The sequence below is a fragment of the Callithrix jacchus genome, chromosome 4, assembly GCF_049354715.1.
Source record: "Callithrix jacchus isolate 240 chromosome 4, calJac240_pri, whole genome shotgun sequence".
Taxonomy (NCBI): domain Eukaryota; kingdom Metazoa; phylum Chordata; class Mammalia; order Primates; family Cebidae; genus Callithrix; species Callithrix jacchus.
The window spans coordinates 158,296,977-158,316,665 of record NC_133505.1 but is presented as its reverse complement, the minus strand read 5'-3'; the positions used below and the strand labels follow the sequence as shown (position 1 = coordinate 158,316,665).

The 19,689-nt window shown below is 39.7% G+C and overlaps 1 protein-coding gene across 2 annotated transcripts; it reads right to left on the bottom strand.

Annotated features, from left to right (window-relative positions):
• Positions 1-4,445: 4,445 nt before the first annotated feature.
• On the bottom strand, positions 4,446-19,510 carry DCPH1 (damage control phosphatase 1). 2 transcript variants are annotated; one of them, XM_035296987.3, is made up of 5 exons: positions 19,131-19,510; positions 16,773-16,878; positions 12,555-12,799; positions 9,806-9,971; positions 4,446-6,228 (listed from the first exon to the last, which is right to left on the bottom strand). In XM_035296987.3, exons 3-5 carry the CDS (start codon positions 12,587-12,589, stop codon positions 5,461-5,463), a joined length of 969 nt encoding a protein of 322 aa, XP_035152878.1. In that variant the 5' UTR covers positions 12,590-12,799; positions 16,773-16,878; positions 19,131-19,510; the 3' UTR covers positions 4,446-5,460. The 2 variants fall into 2 exon arrangements, with proteins under 2 accessions (XP_035152878.1, XP_002747160.1); XM_002747114.6 differs by having other exon boundaries at positions 19,425-19,510.
• Between the last annotated feature and the right edge of the window lie 179 nt (positions 19,511-19,689).

Below are 19,689 nucleotides of genomic sequence, written 5' to 3'. Positions count from 1 at the left end.
AAAAAAGAAAAGTTCAGGTTTTACGGAATATTCAGGCGGCCACCAGCGGATGCCAGAATGTTAGTACCTTTCAGCAAGTTTGCAGTTTCCCTCGGGTAATCTGTAGGATTGAATGTAGTTCAAATTGACCAGAATTAACTTTTCTTTTTCCAGCAAAATCGTAAGATTGTGACTCAGGTCACATTGTTCACAGGAGACTGTGCTATGATTTGAATCTATCCCCTCCGAAATTCATGTGCTGAAACTGGTGGCCAATAGGATGGTATTAAGAGGAGGGGCCTTGGCCGGGCGCGGTGGCTCACGCCTGTAATCCCAGCACTTTGGGAGGCCGATCACGAGGTCAAGAGATCCAGACCATCCTGGCCAATATGGTGAAACTCCTTCTCTACCAAAAAATACAAAAATTAGCTGGGCGTGGTGGTGCATGCCTGTGGTCCCAGCACTCAGAAGGCTGAGAAGGAGAATCGCTTGAACCTGGGAGGTGGAGCTTGCAGTGAGCCGAAATTGTGCGACTGCGCTCCAGCCTGGGCAACAAAGCAAGACTCTGTGTCCAAAAAATAATAATAATAAATAATAAAATTAGCCAGGCGTGGTGGTGCACACCTGCAGTCTCAGCTACTTGGGAGGCTGAGGTGGGAAGATCTTTTGACCCTAAGAGGTTGAGACTGCTGTTGAGTGCACCACTGCACCCCAGCGTGGGCGACAGAGAGGGACCCTGTCTCAAAAAAAAGAAAAAGCCTTAATGGTATGACTCTGCTTTTTTATTTTAGAAATGTAAAAAAAAAAAGGTCTATACATAAAGAAAAACAGAAATATATACAGGGGTATTTGGAGATGATATTACACCGTTGTTTTTCTGAGTTTTCCCTCTGCTGCATTCATTTGCTGTAATTTCAAGGTATCACTTAATGCTTACCATGAATGTCAGACATTGCATGAGCACTTTATTTAGGTAATGACATGACCGCATAGAAGTGTTCAAAGTCTTCTCCACTCCCAATCTAGCAAAAATAAAAGAGCTTAGCGAGAAAAAGAGGAAAAAGTATGTTTTGTGGCAGACGAGGCTTGGCATTTGGGCAGAGAGGGCTGTGTTAGAAAAATGAGTGGCAGTGGAAATTTTAATAAGAACTTTGACCTGTGTTATCAATCCACTCTGGGTTTTTTTTTTAAATGCAAATAAAGGTTTAAACTGTGTTGCTTTTTGTGGCTGGTGCGTTTTCCTTTTATAGAAACATGACCTTGAGAATAACCAACTCGGATTCTGGCTTTATAAAGGTTCAAAAACATGACTGCATTTTATCAAACACAAACACTGCCTCGAATTAGTAAGAAAAGCTGAATCATGCCAACAAATCTTGTCCACTAGTTGTTTAATAAAAACACCATCTTCTGCATAATTATTTACGTGCCCTCCAGCTACATTTTCATCCAAATATACCTACAATACTATGTCTTGATCAGAATGTATTGCATTAAATTTATAAGCTGCACTGAGTTCATATGTAAGTGTGGTAACACTTTAGAAACAATTGAAGATGCTATTTTGGGAAAGTTTTCCAAGGCTGCTCAACTCTTCAGTTGAGCATCCACACCCATCCACACCCCAGAACCTCAGCTTTCTCACTGTGCTCCTCTGCAACCACGCCAAACGTGTAGGTAACATTTGTTCAGGTGGAAACAAATGTGTTGGAAGCAAGATGGGGAGAGTGTTGAAGGGGGCTGAAAGAAGGTTGGCAGAGCCCTGTCCATTTGGTTTCTCAGTCCCTCACTGTAGAGACCCTTACGAGGATTTTAAGCAGCTCCAAAACCAATGTTTTGCGATAAAAGTATTTATCCAAATTTAAAACTTTTGTGCTGCAAACTGGTATCATCAAGAAAGTGATAAGACAACACACAGAATTGGAGAAAATATTTCTAAGTCATAAGTCCAATAAGAGATGTGTATCCAGAATATATTTTTTAAATCTTATAACTCAGTAAGAAGATAATGTTTAAATGGGCAAAGGAATTGAAGACATCTTTCCAAAGAAGATACACAAATGGCCAATAAGCACATGCTCAACATCATTATTCAGTAGGGAGAAGCCAGTCAAAAGCATGAGTTCCTATTTTGCATGCAACAGTTCAGCTCTAATAAAAAAAACACAGATAATAACAGACCAGGCGCAGTGGCTCACACCTGTAATCCCAGTGCACTCTTGAGAGGCCGAGGCAGGTGAATCACTTGAGGTCAGGAGTTCAAGACCAGCCTGGCCAATATAGTGAAATCCCATCTCTACTAAAAAAAAAAAAAAAAAATACAAAAATTAGCTGGGCATGGTGATGCGTGCCTGTAATCCCAGTTACTTGGAAAATTGAGGCAAGAGAATCATGTGAACCCAGGAGGCAAGGTTGCAGTGAGCCTAGATCACACTACTGCATTTCAGCCTGGGCGACAGAGCAAGACTCTATCTCAAAAAATAACAAGTGCTGACAAAAATACGGAGGAACTGGGGCCCTCATGCATTGTTGGAAGGAATGTGAAATGGTGCAAACACTTTGGGGAAAGTATATAACAGACACTCAAAACATTACACAGTTACCATTTGATCAAATGTGAAGTGCTTTCTCCTGCTAAGCACTTTCACTCCTAGGTATATACCCAAAAGAAATGAAAATATATACAAATCTTGTGCATGAATGTTCATAGCAGCATTATTCCTAATAGTCAAAAAGTGAAAACAACCCAAATGCCCATCAATTGACAAATGAATAAAATGCAGTATGTCCATACAATGGAATAGTATTTGGGCCAGGTGCAGATCACAACTGTAATCACAGCACTTTGGGAGGCCAAGTGGATTCCTTGAGCCCAGGAGTTGGAGGGCAGGCTGGGCAACATGGCAAAATCCCATCTCTCTCTCTCTCTCTCTCTTTCTCTCTCTCTCTCTCTCTCTCTCATACACACACACACACACACACACACACACACAAAGTATTCAGCCATCAAAAAAGTTGAAGCACTTGAGTCCTACATAGAGTTGGGATTGACACATACAACCGATGAAGCTTCAAAATAAGCTAGTCACAAAAGACCACCTATTTTGATTCTACTTACATATAATGTCCAGAATATTTAAATTTATATGCTGAAAGATGAGTGGTTGCCAAGTGCTAAGGATAAAGGAATGGGGAATGACTATTAATGGATACTAGTTGGTTTTAGTGGTGGCAAAAACAACAACCCTGTGAATGTACTAAAATACTGTACCCTTTAAATGGATGAATTGTATTTATATTTCAATAAAGCTGTTTTAAAAACTCAACAGGTGAGGCTGGGCACAGTGGCCTTGCCTATAATCCTAACACTCTGGAAAGCTGAAGCCAAGAGTTTGAGACCAGCCCTGGGCAACATACTGATACCTCATCTCTACAAAAAATAAAATTAGCTGGGCATGGTGGCACACACCCATATTTCCAGCTACTGAGGCTGAGGTGAGAGGATCACCTAAGCCTGGGAGGTCAATACTGCAGTAAGCTGCGATCATGCCACTGCATTCCAGCCTGGAAAACAGGGCGAGACTGTGTCTTCAGAACAACACTACACATTAAAATTTAAAAATCAACTGGTAAAAACATTGGTAGGCCCTTTTCCTCCTGCTAAGCACTAAAAAAAATTCCACCTTGACCTGACTTCCTCTTCCTCAGTGCCACCTTTCCTGCACTAGTTTGCTTCCTTGCTCTTTCTCATGAGAGAAGGGGGGTGCTGAACTACTTCCAGTGCCGGAGCTCACACGGTGGCTATGAAGTCAACCTAAATATACAACTGGTTCTAAATCATCAAATGCCTATACATAATTCTAATACAGAAGCATTTTACAAACATACTCTTTAAAACAGGCACATGAAGGCGGGCACAGTGGCTCACATGCCTATAATCCCAGCACTTTGCGAGGCCAAGGCAGGCAGATCGCAAGGTCAGGAGTCCGAGACCAGCCTGGCCAATACAGTGAAACCCCATCTCTGGTAACAATGCAAAAAAAATTAGCTGGGCGTGGTGGCATGTGCCTGTAAGTCCCAGATACTTGGGAGGCTGAGGCAGAAGAATCACTTGAACCCAAGAGGTGGAGGCTGCAGTGAGCCAAGATCACATCACTGCACTCCAGCATGGGCGACAAAGCAAGATTCCGTCTCTAAATAAATAAACACCTAAATAAATAAATCAGGCACACATGTGGATAAACACACATGTATATAAATGTACAGCTTTATATAAACGTTTTCCAAAAAAAAAATTTTTAATACTTAGCAAGAGCACAGACTAATAACCTCATTTATAAATGATATTATTTAATAACTGCTTTTGGTAACATCTATAATACACATTATGAGTTTCTTATTATATAAATCTCTTTTTTAATCTTCCTTTCTTGACTTTTCACCACTGGAAAATAAAACCAATGAGATTTTCAATATAATTCACTTTATTATTTTAGTGCAACAAAACATTTTGATTTATTCCCAATTTCAGTTTCAAAACAAACTGACGTGAAATTTTTAGTATTTAATATCTGTGACAATGACCAATAAAATGTGCAAGAATATAAAAAATAAATTCATTCATTGTTGGTATATACACCAAATTCAATGCATAAGAAAAGAATCTTTTCTATCTAAAGCATTTTCCTAAAACTGCAAACTAAAAATCGTCTATTTCAAACATTTATGTGGTAAAATAATCTGATTTGATTATGGATATCATAAATAGAATATAAAAGATACTGTATTTCTTCAAATACTATTTGTTTCACTGCATTCAATTTTGAGTTTTCTAACATCCACACTACAGGTCAATCAAAATACAAAGGCGTGCAAATGAAACAAGCTATTGAAATGAAATAAAATTCAAGAAAAAAAGTTAGAATTAACTTATGAGGTAACCTTTATGTGCGCAAACATCCCAGTTGTAAGAAATGCCTCTCTTTACAAAGTCATTAAGATGTGCATTTTCATAGAGCCATCGTTTCACGAGCCCACAGTCAAACTAAAATGCCATGCTCCCTGGAATATTAAATAGCATGTGGTGTATTATTTAAGAAAAGAATAGGGTTAACTAACCAAAAGCACAACTCACTTATTTTTTGCTTTCTAGCCAATTAAAAATAAGTTAATCAAAAGCCCTTGATATTATGCATTTAACCCGAAAAAAAGCTGCTAAAATTCCAATATAAATGTAAATATCTGTAACTAGCTTCACCCATCTACCCCCAAAACAGTGTGGTGGGGCAAAATGTTCAAAACAAAAATCATCGAGCGTATGCAGATGGGCACCAAGAAGCTAAGCTTCCCAGAGCGCATCAGAGCTGCCAAGCGACTAAATTCACGTGCTCCTTTTCTGGGGATGAAAAGATCTGACAAATACACAACTGAGATTGTGTATTTGTCACATCTTTCTACACAACTGAGAGATCCTAAATCAAGTCAAAGGGGGCCATTGTACTGAAATATTCCGTATTTCCCAGTGGTCCACCAGCTGGGCTCAGAGGCCATAAGCTGCTCCCCTTGCCCAGGCTGCAGACCAACCTGAACTTCAGCTTTTAATGTTCTTATGGCACAGAGGGGTGCGGGATGGAAGCCATTCAGAGCCTGATGAAATGGAACAGAAAACTCCCATTTTCTGTCACCTGTCAACTTCCTGTAATTCAAATCACCCTTGAATAAAATTAAATGTGCCTTCTGTAGTTCAGCATATAAGTCGGGAGCAACCTGAGGCATTGCACAGTACTCATGAGGCAGAGTCCAAAATATATGATCGTGGTAAACCCATTTACCCATTTTAATATAGTCTTCCCAGTCGGCCCCACACTTGGACATCCATTTATGATTAGCATGTTTTACCTGTTCAATTAACCAATTAAAATCATGTACAGTAGTATCAGAAACAAACCATGGAATCATTTTTCCATAAAAATGAACCTCAGTAGCCAGTTTCGAGGACAACAAGAAGTTGGCTAATATTAAATCTGTAACAAGCTCAAATCCAGAATTATCGAGAACAATATACACACTAATAACAGAAGCTTTTTCTCTTGTTTTCTTGCAATTCCTAAGCAATGACCAAAGATGTTCCACATCATTCACTAAAATGAAAGGTTTTAGGTCTTCCAATGAATTGACTACATCAGTCTTCTGAGAACTACCTTCTCCAGCTGAGAGAGACAGATCACACTTATTTCCCCACAGTGAAATCTGAAAAAGAAAAAGTACAAAATATTCACCCTTCTTCTGAATAGCCAACAAAACTCTTATGTGTGAGGGGGTGTTGCTAAAAAAATAATAAATTATGTACAAAACTCTTTAAATGCCCATCAATTCTATACTTTCTCTAACAATACATAGACTTCGTTTCACATGATGCTGATTAACAAGATAAAACTTTGAAAACTTCTTTAAGCCATCAGTATGTAATGAACTTAAAAATGGGTTTTAATTATTTTAACGCTCACATTGTTTATTCAGAATAAAAGTTTTTGCAGCTTGCAGATATTAGAACATCATCAGATGCTGTGTAGAGGCTCAAAGCTGACCACATAATCCAGAGTCAAGAGAAAAAATACAAGTGTGTTTTTTCCTCCTGGTCCCTGCAGAACTGTCCAGTTTCTTTTGCCAATTGCGTAACCTTAGGACATGATCTCTGTCTGGGATTTAGTTCTCTCATTTGTAAAATTTTAAAATCTGTTTAAGGTAATATCTAAAGATGCTACTCTTTAAACAAGGTCATGTTAACTAAACACCCATTGTAATCAACTGTCTTATTCAGCTTTAAACTGAAGTAATACTCAATTATATTTTGCAGAAAATAGTATGTAGGCTTTTTTTTTTTTTTTTTTTTTTGAGATGAGTCTTGCTCTGTTGCCGAGCCTGGAGTACAGTGGTATGATCTCGGCTTACTGCAACTACTGCCTGCCAGGTTCAAGCAATTCTCTGCCTCAGCCTCCTGAGTAGCTGGGATTATAGGCACCCACTATCAGGCCCAGCTAATTTTTGTATTTTTAATAGAGACGGGTTTCACTATCTTTGCCAGAGTGGTCCTAAACTCCTAAACTTGTGATCCACCTGCCTTGGAGTCCCAAAGTGCTGGGATTATAGGCGTGAACCACTACACCCAGCTGTAGGCCTATTTTTTTTAAGCCATAAAATTAAACGTTTAAGACTGCAGGCTCTGGAGTCAGAAAGACCTAGGTTCAAACCCAGCATCTTCAATTTGTGATCACTGACAAATTACTTAAGATCTCTAAGGCTCAAGACCTGCAACTGAAAAATGAGATACTACTACTTACCTCACAGAATTCTTAGAATTTATATAATGCATGTAAATAATGTACCAAATACCTTGCATATAGAAGTACTCAATATACACTAGCCAAAACAGACTCTACTCTCATTTGTGATTTTTTTTTTTTTTATTAAAGATGGGGTCTCACTGTGTTGACCAAGCTGATTTCCATCTCCTGGCCTCAAGCAATCCTCCTGCTGTGGCCTCCCAAAATGCTGAGATTAGAAGCATGAGCCACCTTGTCACGTCCTCATGTGTGATTCAAAATAATGAGAATGCATGTTTCAATCAATAGGTTTCTTTTGGTTTTGTTTTGTTTTGTTTTTTGAGATACAGTCTCCCTCTGTCACCCAGGCTCACAGCAACCTCTGCCATCCAGGTTCAAGCAATTCTCCTGCCTCAGCCTCCTGAGTAGCTGGGATTACAGGCATATGCCACCATGACCAGCTAATTTTTGTATTTTTAATAGAGATTTTGTATTTTTGTATTTTTAGGGTTTTGCCATGTTGGACAGGCTACTCTCAAACGCCTGACCTCAAGTGATCTGCCCGCCTCAGCCTCTCAAAGTGCTGGGATTATGGGCATGAGCCACCATGCCTGGCTGAATAGTATTATTTTAAAAAGAGATAAATGAATAATTTTTTTAATAAGGCTTAAATAATAACTAACATGTCTAAGGTCACCCTTTTCTAGAGTTTGCTGAAGAAATACATACAGTGGTGGCCACAATGGCCTTCAGCAACTGAGAGCAGGTTCTGTGCTACCCTCCTGTACTTTCCCTTCACTCCGTCTTCCAGTTTAATGACAGTTCTTTGTGCAACTATGTGATTGACTATATTCCCTCAAAATTACAAGTCTTGACAGGGAGGATCAGCCCGTTTTGTTTTGTTTACCACTACATGCCCAGCACCCAGAATGCCATCTGACACAGTATCCCCAGAAATGTGCATGTGGACAGTGGGAGAGTGCTCTGACTTTTGAAAACAGATCAATATTCTCTGCAAACTAGAATGTCTTCAAGCTTCCCTTGAGATGTTAACCTGTGGCTCACTGTGGACACCAAGAGGAGGCTGAGGCAGGGGAATCACTTGAACCCAGGAGACAAGAGGCTGCAGTGAGCTGAGATCACGCCATTATACTCCAGCCTGGGTGACAGAGCAAGACTCTGTCTCAAAAAAAAAAAGAAGTTCTGACAATTTTTCTTCTGAACTAAAAATATGCCTTTTTTGTGACTTTGCTTGCCCTTGAAGCCTCAACAGGGCATTGTTACCACCTAGAATCTGTCAGCAAGTTCTGTGGCTTCTATGTTCAAAGAACACTCAGGCTCTGGGGATGTCGCTACCTCTTATGCTACTATCTTGGCCCCAACCTACCTCCCCAAGTTATTTTCACACATTTTCCCCACTTTCACCCTCCACCCTGGCAGTCTATTCTCAGAAACATTCCTTGAAATAGTTAAATAGCATTACCTCTCTGCTCAAAACCCTCTGATGGCTTATTTCGATTTTAGTAAAAATTTATTGAATACAAGCCACTCTGTGTCCCTTCCACCCTCCTCCCTCTCAGCAACTACAGGGTTCCCTGTGATTTTTCTCACCTCTCTATGTACTGCTCAGACATGCACCTGACTTACTCCTTCCCCACTTCAGGTCTGTGGCCTCGGCCTCCACAGCCCCTTCCCTGGCAGCCCTGATCCCCTTCCCCCACATTCCCGACGCCCTTTTCCTGCTTTATTTCTCTTCATAGCACTTTCAAACATTTATTTTTGAAAGTCTTTTTTTTTTCTGGAAAATATGAGAGCTAAGGATATTGCTATGTACCACGTTTCCTAATAGTTCTAATTCTAATAATGTGTTGTAAGTTTCAGGATGTTTGCATGAATTAAAAATTAAACTTAATACTAAGATAAACAAAGAAATGTAATGAAACTATATTAATGGGCCAACTGACTACCCGACTATTATCACCCACTGATAACAGCAGGCTGTAGCCCAGGCTCTGTGCTCAGTACTTCTCATGCAAGAATCTGGTGGAATTCTCACATCGGATCACAAAGTATACATCATCCTCCGCATTTAACAGAGGAGGAAACTGAGGCCCAGAGAAATTAAGTGACAGGCCTCAGGTCCAAACACAAATTAGCCACAGAGCCAACACAAAGCCAAGTCAGTTGGGAGACCAAATTACTCTCAAGTATTCTTTCAAGCATGATGAAAGCTGAGCAAATTACTATGAAATATTCTCTTAAGTATGAAAGAAGCTAGGAAGTCAGCTAACTTCTTTGTAACTAAGATCATGGCCAGTCAGAGCAGAAAATTTCAAACCCATTTCTAGAAATTAAATGGATTTTCATCTGTTAACACCATTATATTAGATAAAAAATGATCAATTATAGCGAAGAGAAATATTTATACATTTTCTTGTTAACTGTAAAGCAATTTATTTTCTGTTTAAATAAAGTACACTCAGAAGATTAATAATCATATTTACCTGCAGAAGTTTAAAGAACTCGTCTTTCAGCTGATTTTCATCTAGGTCTTCAATAGCTTTTATCAATTTTTGCAGGTGAGTACATAAAGCAATGATAGATTCCTGAGATTCATAGAAATTTTGCTCTTTTGATTCTTTAAATACATCAAAGTAATTGATTGGTGGACTAAAGTAGGAGAAAAACAAAAGTGAAACATTTTAGTATGCACATTTGGATACATGCAGTTCTTGAAAGAAAATATAGCACCATACAGTCTTAACAATTAGTGCTAATAGAAACTAGACATAACATTTATCTAATTGACTAGAAAAACTTGATTAATACTAAATAATCAATTACATGAAAATCTCTCAAACTCATTTTAGTTGTCAAAAGCTCCCCCGAAATCAAGTGTTTTTCTGCAAATATTAAATAATGATAGTGACTATGTTCATAATTATTTACCCAGCAGGGATTCCAGACAAAAGGAGGAGAAAGACAAATTTCAAGACAACTGCTTTAGTTCAGCATTTTTTTTTTAAGCGCCCAATGTGGCAAAATTCTAGTAACAAATTTACGAATATAAACACAATATATGTATACAATGCAGCAATCATTAACAGAATCAAACACAGAGTATGATGGAAATATGAGTACTTAGATAAATCAGACTTAATACTATTGTAAGTTTTAAAAGAATGATAATTTTTGATCACTAATATTTAGGTATTTTGGGGCAACTTTAACCAAAGGTGATATAGGGGCCATGGCTACACCTTCATGTTTTCCAATATGAGATTAAATCATATTATAATGGTCTAAGAAAATCACAACTAAGAAAATATAAATACTAATATAATAACCTTTACATAATTGAATATAAAAGATATTCAGAGTATTGGGTCTTCTAAATTAGCTACTTTTTCCATGGGCCATTCATGTTAGGGTAAAAACAATGTAAGACTGATGTAATGGGACTGATTTGATTTATTTATTTTTTTTAAATAACATACCAGTATTTAAACATCTGAATGATGGCTGCCTCCTTCCGGCCAGTGAGTAACCTCAGAAAGCTACACCCTTATTCCAAGGGCACTGCCATTGCTCAGAGCACTTTTGGAATTCCTCTTTTGGAATTTTCTTCAGAACCTGTGGCACATCATTAAACCTCCTGTCAGTGATCACATATCTTTATCTTTTAGAGTCAATTTATTTTTGGAAACAGCCAAAAGTCAGTTGGAGTGATTTTAGTAGAATGAGATGTGTGATCGAATTGAATAAAAACTTTTTTTTAATCAAAAACAAGTAACTAAAAAAACAGTAAGACTAATTTTCTTTCTGAGGCATGTAAACTGGCTCTGAAAGAAATTCCATATAATTCAAAGATGTTTTTAGCAATGGTAGCACTGCTGAAATCAATCAGTCTCTCAAGGTGACTTAAACGGGTAAAAATCACTCAGATGCACAGACCCAATCCAGCTACCACCTGTTTTGTCTGACTCACCATGCCGGGCTAATTTTGTATTTTTAGTAGAGACAGGGTTTCTCCACATTGATCAGGCTGGTCTGGACCTCCCAACCTCAGGTGATCCGCCCGCCTCAGCTTCCCAAAGTGCTGGGATTACAGGCGTGAGCCACCGTGCCCGGCTGGGTTCTGCCTCTTGATCTAGGCACTGAGTACACAGTATGTTCTTAAACACATAATGTGCATTTTTCTATATGTATATTACACTTTATTATTAGAACTTCTGATCTAAAAGCAAAATGGGAGGCCAAGGTGGGTGGATCATCTGAGGTCAGGAGTTTGAGACCAGTCTGGCCAATGTGGTGAAACCCTGTCTTTAACTAAAAGTACAAAAATTAGCCAGGCATGCTGGCGGGCACCTGTAATCTCAGCTGCTTGGGAGGCTGAGGCAGGAGAATTGCTTAAACCCAGGAGGTGGAGGTTGCAGTGAGCCGAGAGCGTGCCATTGTACTCCAGCCTGGACGACCAGATGAAACTCTGACTCAAAAAAAAAAAATCTGAAAAAACCCACATATTTTTAGATTATTATGTTACAATAAATACAGACTGCTTAATTTATCTGGGGTGGGGCCTAGGTATCAGTTTTTCTTTTGGCAGCTCAGGGAGTGATGATATCCACTGGTTCAGCAAACAGTTTGCTGAACTGGCATAGAGGAAAAAATGCAGCTTTAAGTTCCAGAAACTAGAATGTTACACAGTCACAGATGTAGAACTCTTCCCAGAGCGATTTTTGTGGCAGATAAAGAACCATCTATATGGAACTAGCACGAAAGTAGTTCTTAAATGTCTATTTTTCAGGTTCTTGTTCAGGGATTCAAAATTTATTTTATTCTAGAAGTCTTTATTAGAATCTTTAATTAAATCATACTTTATTTATTTTATGGAGACAGAGTTTCACTCTGTCACCCAGGCTGGAGTGCAGTGGTGCAATCTTGGCACACTGCAACCTCTGCCTCCCCGGTTCAAGCGCTTCTTCTGCCTCAGCCTGCTGAGTAGCTGAGATTACAGGTCCGTGCCACCATGCCCAGCTAATTTTTTTATTCGTAGTAGAGACAGGGTTTTATTATGTTGGCCAGGCTGGTCTTGAACTCCTGACCTCAAGGGATCTGCCCACCTTGGTCTCCCAAAGTGCTGGGATTACAGGCATGAACCTCAGGGCCCAGAATTTATTTTTAAATTTATCCTTTTACAATTTCAGAAACAGTATAAATTAAACATTTGCTAGTTGACAATTACATACATACCTCTGGATAATTGCTTCATGAATTCTACGATACATGTAACATTCTACGAACAACCACGGTGAGTAGAACCATCTTGATTTTCCATCACTTTCATTTATAAGACTCTGTTGATATTCTAGGTACTGATTCCATATATCAGTATCAACAAATTTCTCAACCAAGGGGATAATTGGTTTATCTGTTTGTAATTCATTTCGTAATTTTGAAAGGAGAGAGATAGCTTTTTTTTCAGCTTCCACGCCTTCCTGCAAAAATACAAGAAAAATAAATTATGTGTCTGCATGTGTCTGTGTCTGTGTGTGTGCATGTGCAATTCCTCTAGGGTAACATATTTTTACAGACCTAAACTTAAGAAGGAAAGAAAAATGTTCAAAACTATATTTTATATCCTTAAACATTACATTTAGAACTTTTTTTTTTTTTGAGATGGAGTCTCACTCTGTCTCCCAGGCTGCAGTGCAGGGGCGCGATCTCAGTTCACTGCAACCTCTACCTCCTAAGTTCAAGCAATTCTCCTGCCCCAGCCTCCCAAGCAGCTGGGATTATAGGTACCCACAACCAGGCCTGGCTAATTTTTTATATTTTTAGTAGAGACAGCGTTTCACCATGTTGGCCAGGCTGGTCTTGAACTCCTGACCTCATGATCTGCCCACCTCAGCCTCTCAAAGTGCTGGGATTACAGGTGTGAGCCAATACACCCGGCCAAGAACTCTTAAACTGAAAATCAACAAACACACACAGATCTCATATCAACATAATCATGCCTTATCTACCTAAGTTCTGGCCTTTCTGTATCTTCAGGGGGATGACAGTTACCACAGAGGGAAAGGGACCCCCACTAGATTTTCCATGTCTTTCATGCTTCCATATGTATTCTTCTTTCACCACTGACACCACTAGAAAAGGAATTGTGGCCTTCTGGGTTTCTTTTGGCAGCTCAAATATTTTTTTTACTTGTTTTCCACCAAGTTCTGGCTAGGTGAGAGATATGCTAACAAGGTGCTAAATATTATCTCACATAACAGGCCAATCGGAGTGGGGGCAAATGTAATGGGATCAGAATGAAGTGAAAATTACTTGGCACCTCTGGTTTTACAACAGCAAGATTCCTGCCTGATTTTTTTTTAAAAAAAAAGAAAATGTAAGCCTAAAAAACATGTATATAATAAAATGTAGGAAATAAAATCAAGCCTGAGTATTTTTATAAAATCACTTTTATCATGTTGATATGCAGTCCCTACTTTCAGACCTATAATTTTCTCAACGTAAACATCTCTCCAATCTTTCTTTTGTTCCAAGTAGAATTTATTTTGCTGCTAGAACAAAAGATTGAAGCTTTAGAGATTCTGCAGGTTCAGAAATAGAAGAAAAGAAGTTGTGGCTGAGTTTTTTGAGAGGAACTCCCCCTCCTCCAAATCTCTACCCTAAAGTCTTAAATTTCAACTATTTTACTATAAATTCTAACAACTGAGATTTCATAGGGTTTCAGGCACCAGGTACCCTTTTACAGAAGCATATACCTATAATGGCTAATGGATTAAGAGTTATGTCACTGCCAGTTTGTTCGCTTACTTGAACTGATTTCAAACATTTACTGAACGCTGTATGTGCCTGACACTAACCTCAGGGCCAGAGAAAGATGAATATAGCCTGGCCCTTTCTCCAATAGATACATATCTGCCAAACCAGGTAGTCTAAGGGGATGCACGTTTGACCACTGAGATGGAGGAAGAGAGAAAACTGTGTGGCATGGCTCCTTTGGAGACAAGCCTGGTCCTGAGATAGGTGGGAGCTTAGGGAGCTAGGAGAACACATGAAGCCCAAGGAGAGTGGCCATAGGCAAAAGAGAGGTATGGAAAAGGAGACAGAAAGGCTACCAAAAGCAGACTTCACCTGTGTCAACATTTCAGTTACATCTTGCTCTGTGCCCAGTAGAGTGTGAAATGGGGTAGGACCAGAAGGAAAATAAACTCTGTCTTCTCACTCTTACCCAGTACAGTCACAGGTTATTACGGGCATACAAGCCAAACAGCTATATACTAAGACTTCATTAAGTACTACATTCTAGATAACTCTGGTAGAAAAAACTGAAATTACAAAAGCATTCTGTGGCCAGGTACTGGGATCACTCAGGGTGGCTGGCAAAATATTAGGAAAATATTAGGGAAAGTTAGAAGATCATAGTCTCAAATCTTTTGGAAGGCCAAAAGGTTTTAATGGAATGGGCTGAAGGCAACCAGTTCACTACATTAGAATTTTAAATTGTAGGTAAGATTAGGATAATAAAGCTTCCCCAGTTGTCTGTTTACTCCACATTTCTTTGTCTCGACTCTGTTTACTCATGCAAACTTGGTGCTGATGGCCCTCTCAGGGGGAGGTGGAAGGGGAATCACCCACTAATAGTGTTTATACTGGGCCCTGAAACCAAGACCTTTTATCATTCATAAAACCACTCTTTTAACCATGTTAATTATCCACAAGCATGTTCACTTAGAACCTCTGTTATTAAATCTATACTGAATAAAAGCAAGGAGGAGACGGAATCATGGTCAGTTAGTTGCAATTACCCTGTGAAAGCAGCTGACAACCATCCCTACCCCGCTCAGATTCACTGTATTCTGGTGTGTGTGAGTGCATTTATTCATCCAGTTGTTAGGTCAGGGTCTGCAGGACACACCTCTGCAGGAGGTGATCAATGTCTCAGGTGGTGACCCTGACGTGATCGAGGTCTCAGCCAGGCACAGTGGCTCACATCTGTAATACTAGCACTTTAGGATGCTTAGATGGGAGATTTGCTGGAATCTAGGAGTTTGAGGCTGGAGTGAACTCTGATTGCACCACTGCACTCTAGCCTGGTAGAACAAGACCCTGTCTCAAAAAACAAAACAACAACTAAAACAAAGTATTATGGTAATTTGCTTACATATATGACCAATTACTCAAGTGAACTATCCAAAGGAGGTTAAATTATACTTGTGTGATAAAGGTGTGTCATTAATCAAAATTACATTTATGTGACAAACATTAAAACCATTCATCAATGGAACTGTCAGTGTCTAAATTAAGCTGGATTTCAGCAATAAGGAATAGGTGATCCCTGTGTTATGCCAAGATTAGTTTCAAAGAAGCCAATATAAAAGAAGTGGAAAGAAACAGAACATTACACTCAAACTGCCTATGTGTTGTCTTGCTCCATTTCAATTGGGCCAAGGAGAAAAGACCACCAACCATTTCCCTAAATCTTTGTTTTCAACTCTTTAAAAAAATGTACTGGTGTATGGATACTCTTTTACAGCCTACTGTGTAACAGAAAGATTACTGAACCTACAAGTTTAAAGACCTGTCTCTAACACAATACAGTTATTCAGATTTTTCCTCATTCATTAATTGAATGGACAAAGTGATTTCTAAAGTCATATTCTGTGCTGAATTCTAACGAGTCCCAACTTTAATCAGTGCAATGCATCCATCGATTATAATTCATATCACTGACCTTTGCATACCAGTTTGAGCTTCCAGGACTCAAGATTTCAAGTTAATAATATAAATACTGCAGCTCAAACTAAATTAGAAATTTAAAAAGCTTTTCTGAGCAACTCAATTGCTTAGTCACTTGACTAAGTCATTTGCAAGTCTGTTGTCTACTCACCAATTATTATTTTTATTTATTTATTGAGATGGAGTTTCATTCTTGTTGCCCAGGCTGTAGTACAATGGCACAGTCTCGGCTCACCACAACCTCCACCTCCCGGCTTCAAGCAATTCTCCGGCTTCAGCTTCCTGAGTAGCTGGGATTACAGGTGTGAGCCACCACACCTGGTTAATTTTTGTATTTTTAGCAGAGATGGGGTTTCTTCACGTTGGTCAGGCTGGTCTTGAACTCCCAACCTCAGGTGATCTGCCTGCCTTGGCCTCCCAAAGTGCTTGGATTACAGGCGTGAGCCACCATGCCCAGTGGAGACTAGTCACCATTTATAACATTGCATATATTAGAAAATATATTCTGAGGTCTAAATAACTAACAGAATTAATTGTTGGAATATAATTATTTTCTAAATTGCAGATTGGCTGTTCTATCTTCAACATATTACATTGAAACCAAATAAATACTTGGTCCACCTATTGATTTTTACATTTAAAGGAAATCTAGTACCTTTGATAACTATTTATTACATTTCTGTTGAGAAATTAATAAAAAAAAGTTGAAAAAATTCTTACCTCTCCATGTTTCTCAAAAAATTCACTTTTATGTCGATGCAATGTATCAATAACCTTAGTCAAGATTTGTGGTATTCTGTCTTTCACTGTAAGATATGCAAATGACCTAGGAAAAAAGTCACATGCAATTTATTACTTAATAGCATCAATACTAGAAGACTGGCCATCTTTTACTTTCTGGAACATTTCATGTATATTAAACTGCTCATACAACTATTAAAAGGTAGACAAGTATTGTGTGATTACTACGTTAAGACATAAAAAAACCTGAAAACTCATCTGGTATGTGGTGGAAGCAAAGTAGTCTTGGTGCCTCTCATCCCAGATTCTCCCATGGAGTCTGTTTAATCATTCTTTTCTTTCCTACTCTGTTCCTAAATCAGAAACTCCTTTAGCAATGTGATAGGATAGGGAATGGATTAGGCTCAGAAAACAAATAGGCTCTTGTTCCGGGCTACTATCTACTAAGTCACCTGCTTAGAAAGATGAAGTGGCCAGGCAAGGTGGCTCACACCTGTAATCCCAGCACTTTGGGAGACCGAGGTGGGCGGATCACTTGAGGTGGGGAGTTCAAGAGCAGCCTGACCAACATGGAGAAACCCTGTCTTTACACAAACTTAGCTGCCGTGGCACATGCCTGTAATCCCAGCTACTCAGGAGGCTTAGGAAGGAGAACCTGAGGGGAGGAGGTTGCCCTGAGCTGAGATCAAGCCACTGTACTCCAGCCTGGGCAAGAAGAGCGAAACTCTGTCTCCAAAAATAAATAAATAAATAAATAAATAGGAATGGAGCAATGCATCTAAAAATTTCCTGAAAGTGTCTAATGTGCTTGAACAACATAAAGAATTGAAGGAACTTAAAGCCTGTTTCCCTCGATTCTCTGTCTATATTCTAACTCAATTTTAATATTTTTCAAAGGTTTTCCCCTTCTCTGCCTTCTCTATTTGCAGACTCCTTCCATCCTATTCTGTCCCTAAGCAAATGAAGGCATGCTCCTCTCTCCCAGTCAAAAAATTAGAAATTTTATAGAAGTGTTCAAAGAATGAAGCAAGCGGGAGATGAAGAAAAATTTAAACCTGCATTAAAAAATTAAAGATATTCTTGATTTTATACATACAAAACCCAAGACTTACAAATTATGATTTTACATTTTAAGAAAATACATATAATTCAATTAGGAAAAAAACAAGCTTTATTTGGTAGTGAAATTCTGTGCAGTTTTAAACATAGAGCACAGAGCGTAGCTGACTAGCGTTTTTATCTTCGAATCTCAAGAGACAATTGTTAAATTATTAGGTTGTGGCCCGGTGCGGTGGCTCACGCCTGGAATCCCAACACTTTTGGAGGCTGAGGTGGGCGGATTACAAGGTCAGGAGATCATGACTATCCTAGCTAACAAGGAGAAACCCTGTCTCGACTAAAAATACAAAAATTAGCTGGCCGTGGTGACATGTGCCTAGAGTCCCAGCTACTCGGGAGGATGAGGCAGGAGAATCACTTGAACCTGGGAGGCAGAGGTTGCAGTGAGCCGAGATCGCACCACTGCACTCCCGCCTGGCGACAGAGAGAGACTCGTCTCAAAAAAAAAAAAAAAAATTATTAGGCTGTAACTTGAGCACTTCTTCAAAAGGTTTCCTGAAATGACAGCTATAGAGCTTACTTTCTGACTCTGAGGTGCTTTCAGTCTCACCTAGAACAGTCATTAGGTTTTAATGTGCATAATAACTACGTTGATTAGAATTTAATTTTTAAAAATCATTAATAAAATTAATCACTAACACCTCAGAGGGTGGGCAGGAACATTAAATCAACTGTCACTTGAATTTTCCCAGGCAGCAGATACAGTAAGTCGTTTTTTGAGATTTTACTTTAATCGGAAAGTACTACTGTTTTTCTAACTACTATATTTCCTGCACCTCTGGAGTAAAGTTTCTGGCCAGGACTGGAGTAAGGCCACAAGCCCTAGGGCACAAAATTGAAGGAGACACTCTCTATACTTGCATGACCTGAGACTGAGCGCCTGCTTCAATTTTGGGCCATTGGCGCTACTTCGGTGGCCTCAACCTACTTTCTGCCCAGGTTTATTTTCTTCAAGTGTTCTTGTCTTTTGTAATATTTTGAAGTACGGACCAATTTCATATATAAATTTGGCCATTCAATTTATGCAAACAGATGTTATTTGCACAGTCACCCACAACTTTACCCAAGAATCTGCAGCGGGACGACGATAAAGCAAAAAACTACACACATTTCTTATTGTGAGATTATGATCTGATCAACAGGAAGAAACCCGTTTCTTAATAGCTCTGAGATCCCCAACTCTTACGGAGAATTTTAACGGGCCCAAACGGCGTTTACCAAGTGAATAAGTAAAAGCTAACAGCCGGGAACAGACTGCGAAGCTGAAACCTGTCCTGATCCTTCCAAGCAGCCGCCGCGGGCGGACTCCCTCCCCGGGGCCGCCTCCCCACGCCTCCGAGTCAGTTCGCGAAACCCTCAAAGGCGTCCCAGGAAGCCGCGCCCGGCGACGGGAATGGAACAGCCGAATCCCCTGCAGCTCGCCGGGGAGTGGGCGCCCTCCGCTTCGTTCCCACAGGCTCCAGGCGAGGCCCGGCTTTCCGCAAAAATTGGGAGGAGAAAAGTGAGACGAACCCCACGTCCTGTCCTGATAGAGACGCCGGGACGCCAGCCATCACGAACTGCGATGCCGGCCGCAAAGCTCGGCGTTCAACCGCAACAGGAACAGAGGCGGTACCGCCGCGAAGGAGGAGCTCAGAATGGGGGTGATGAGGCTTTAAAAAAAAAAAAGTGCTTTTGAATAAAGAAACTTTATTTAGTTCCCGTACAAGCGGCAAACAGTGGCTGGCCAGAGGACCCAAACTTCCGGGGACGAAGGCGGGGACAGCGGAGGGCAATT

Excerpts from the sequence above, each read along its gene's own strand:
- DCPH1 (XM_002747114.6), bottom strand. The coding sequence starts at position 19,465 with ATGGCTGGCGTCCCGGCGTCTCTATCAGGACAGGACGTGGG. Across the intron at positions 12,800-16,772 it reads TTTTTGAGAAACATGGAGAG|GAAGGCGTGGAAGCTGAAAA; the intron begins GTAAGAATTTTT and ends GTATTTTTGCAG. Across the intron at positions 9,972-12,554 it reads CATGAAGCAATTATCCAGAG|TCCACCAATCAATTACTTTG; the intron begins GTATGTATGTAA and ends CTCCTACTTTAG.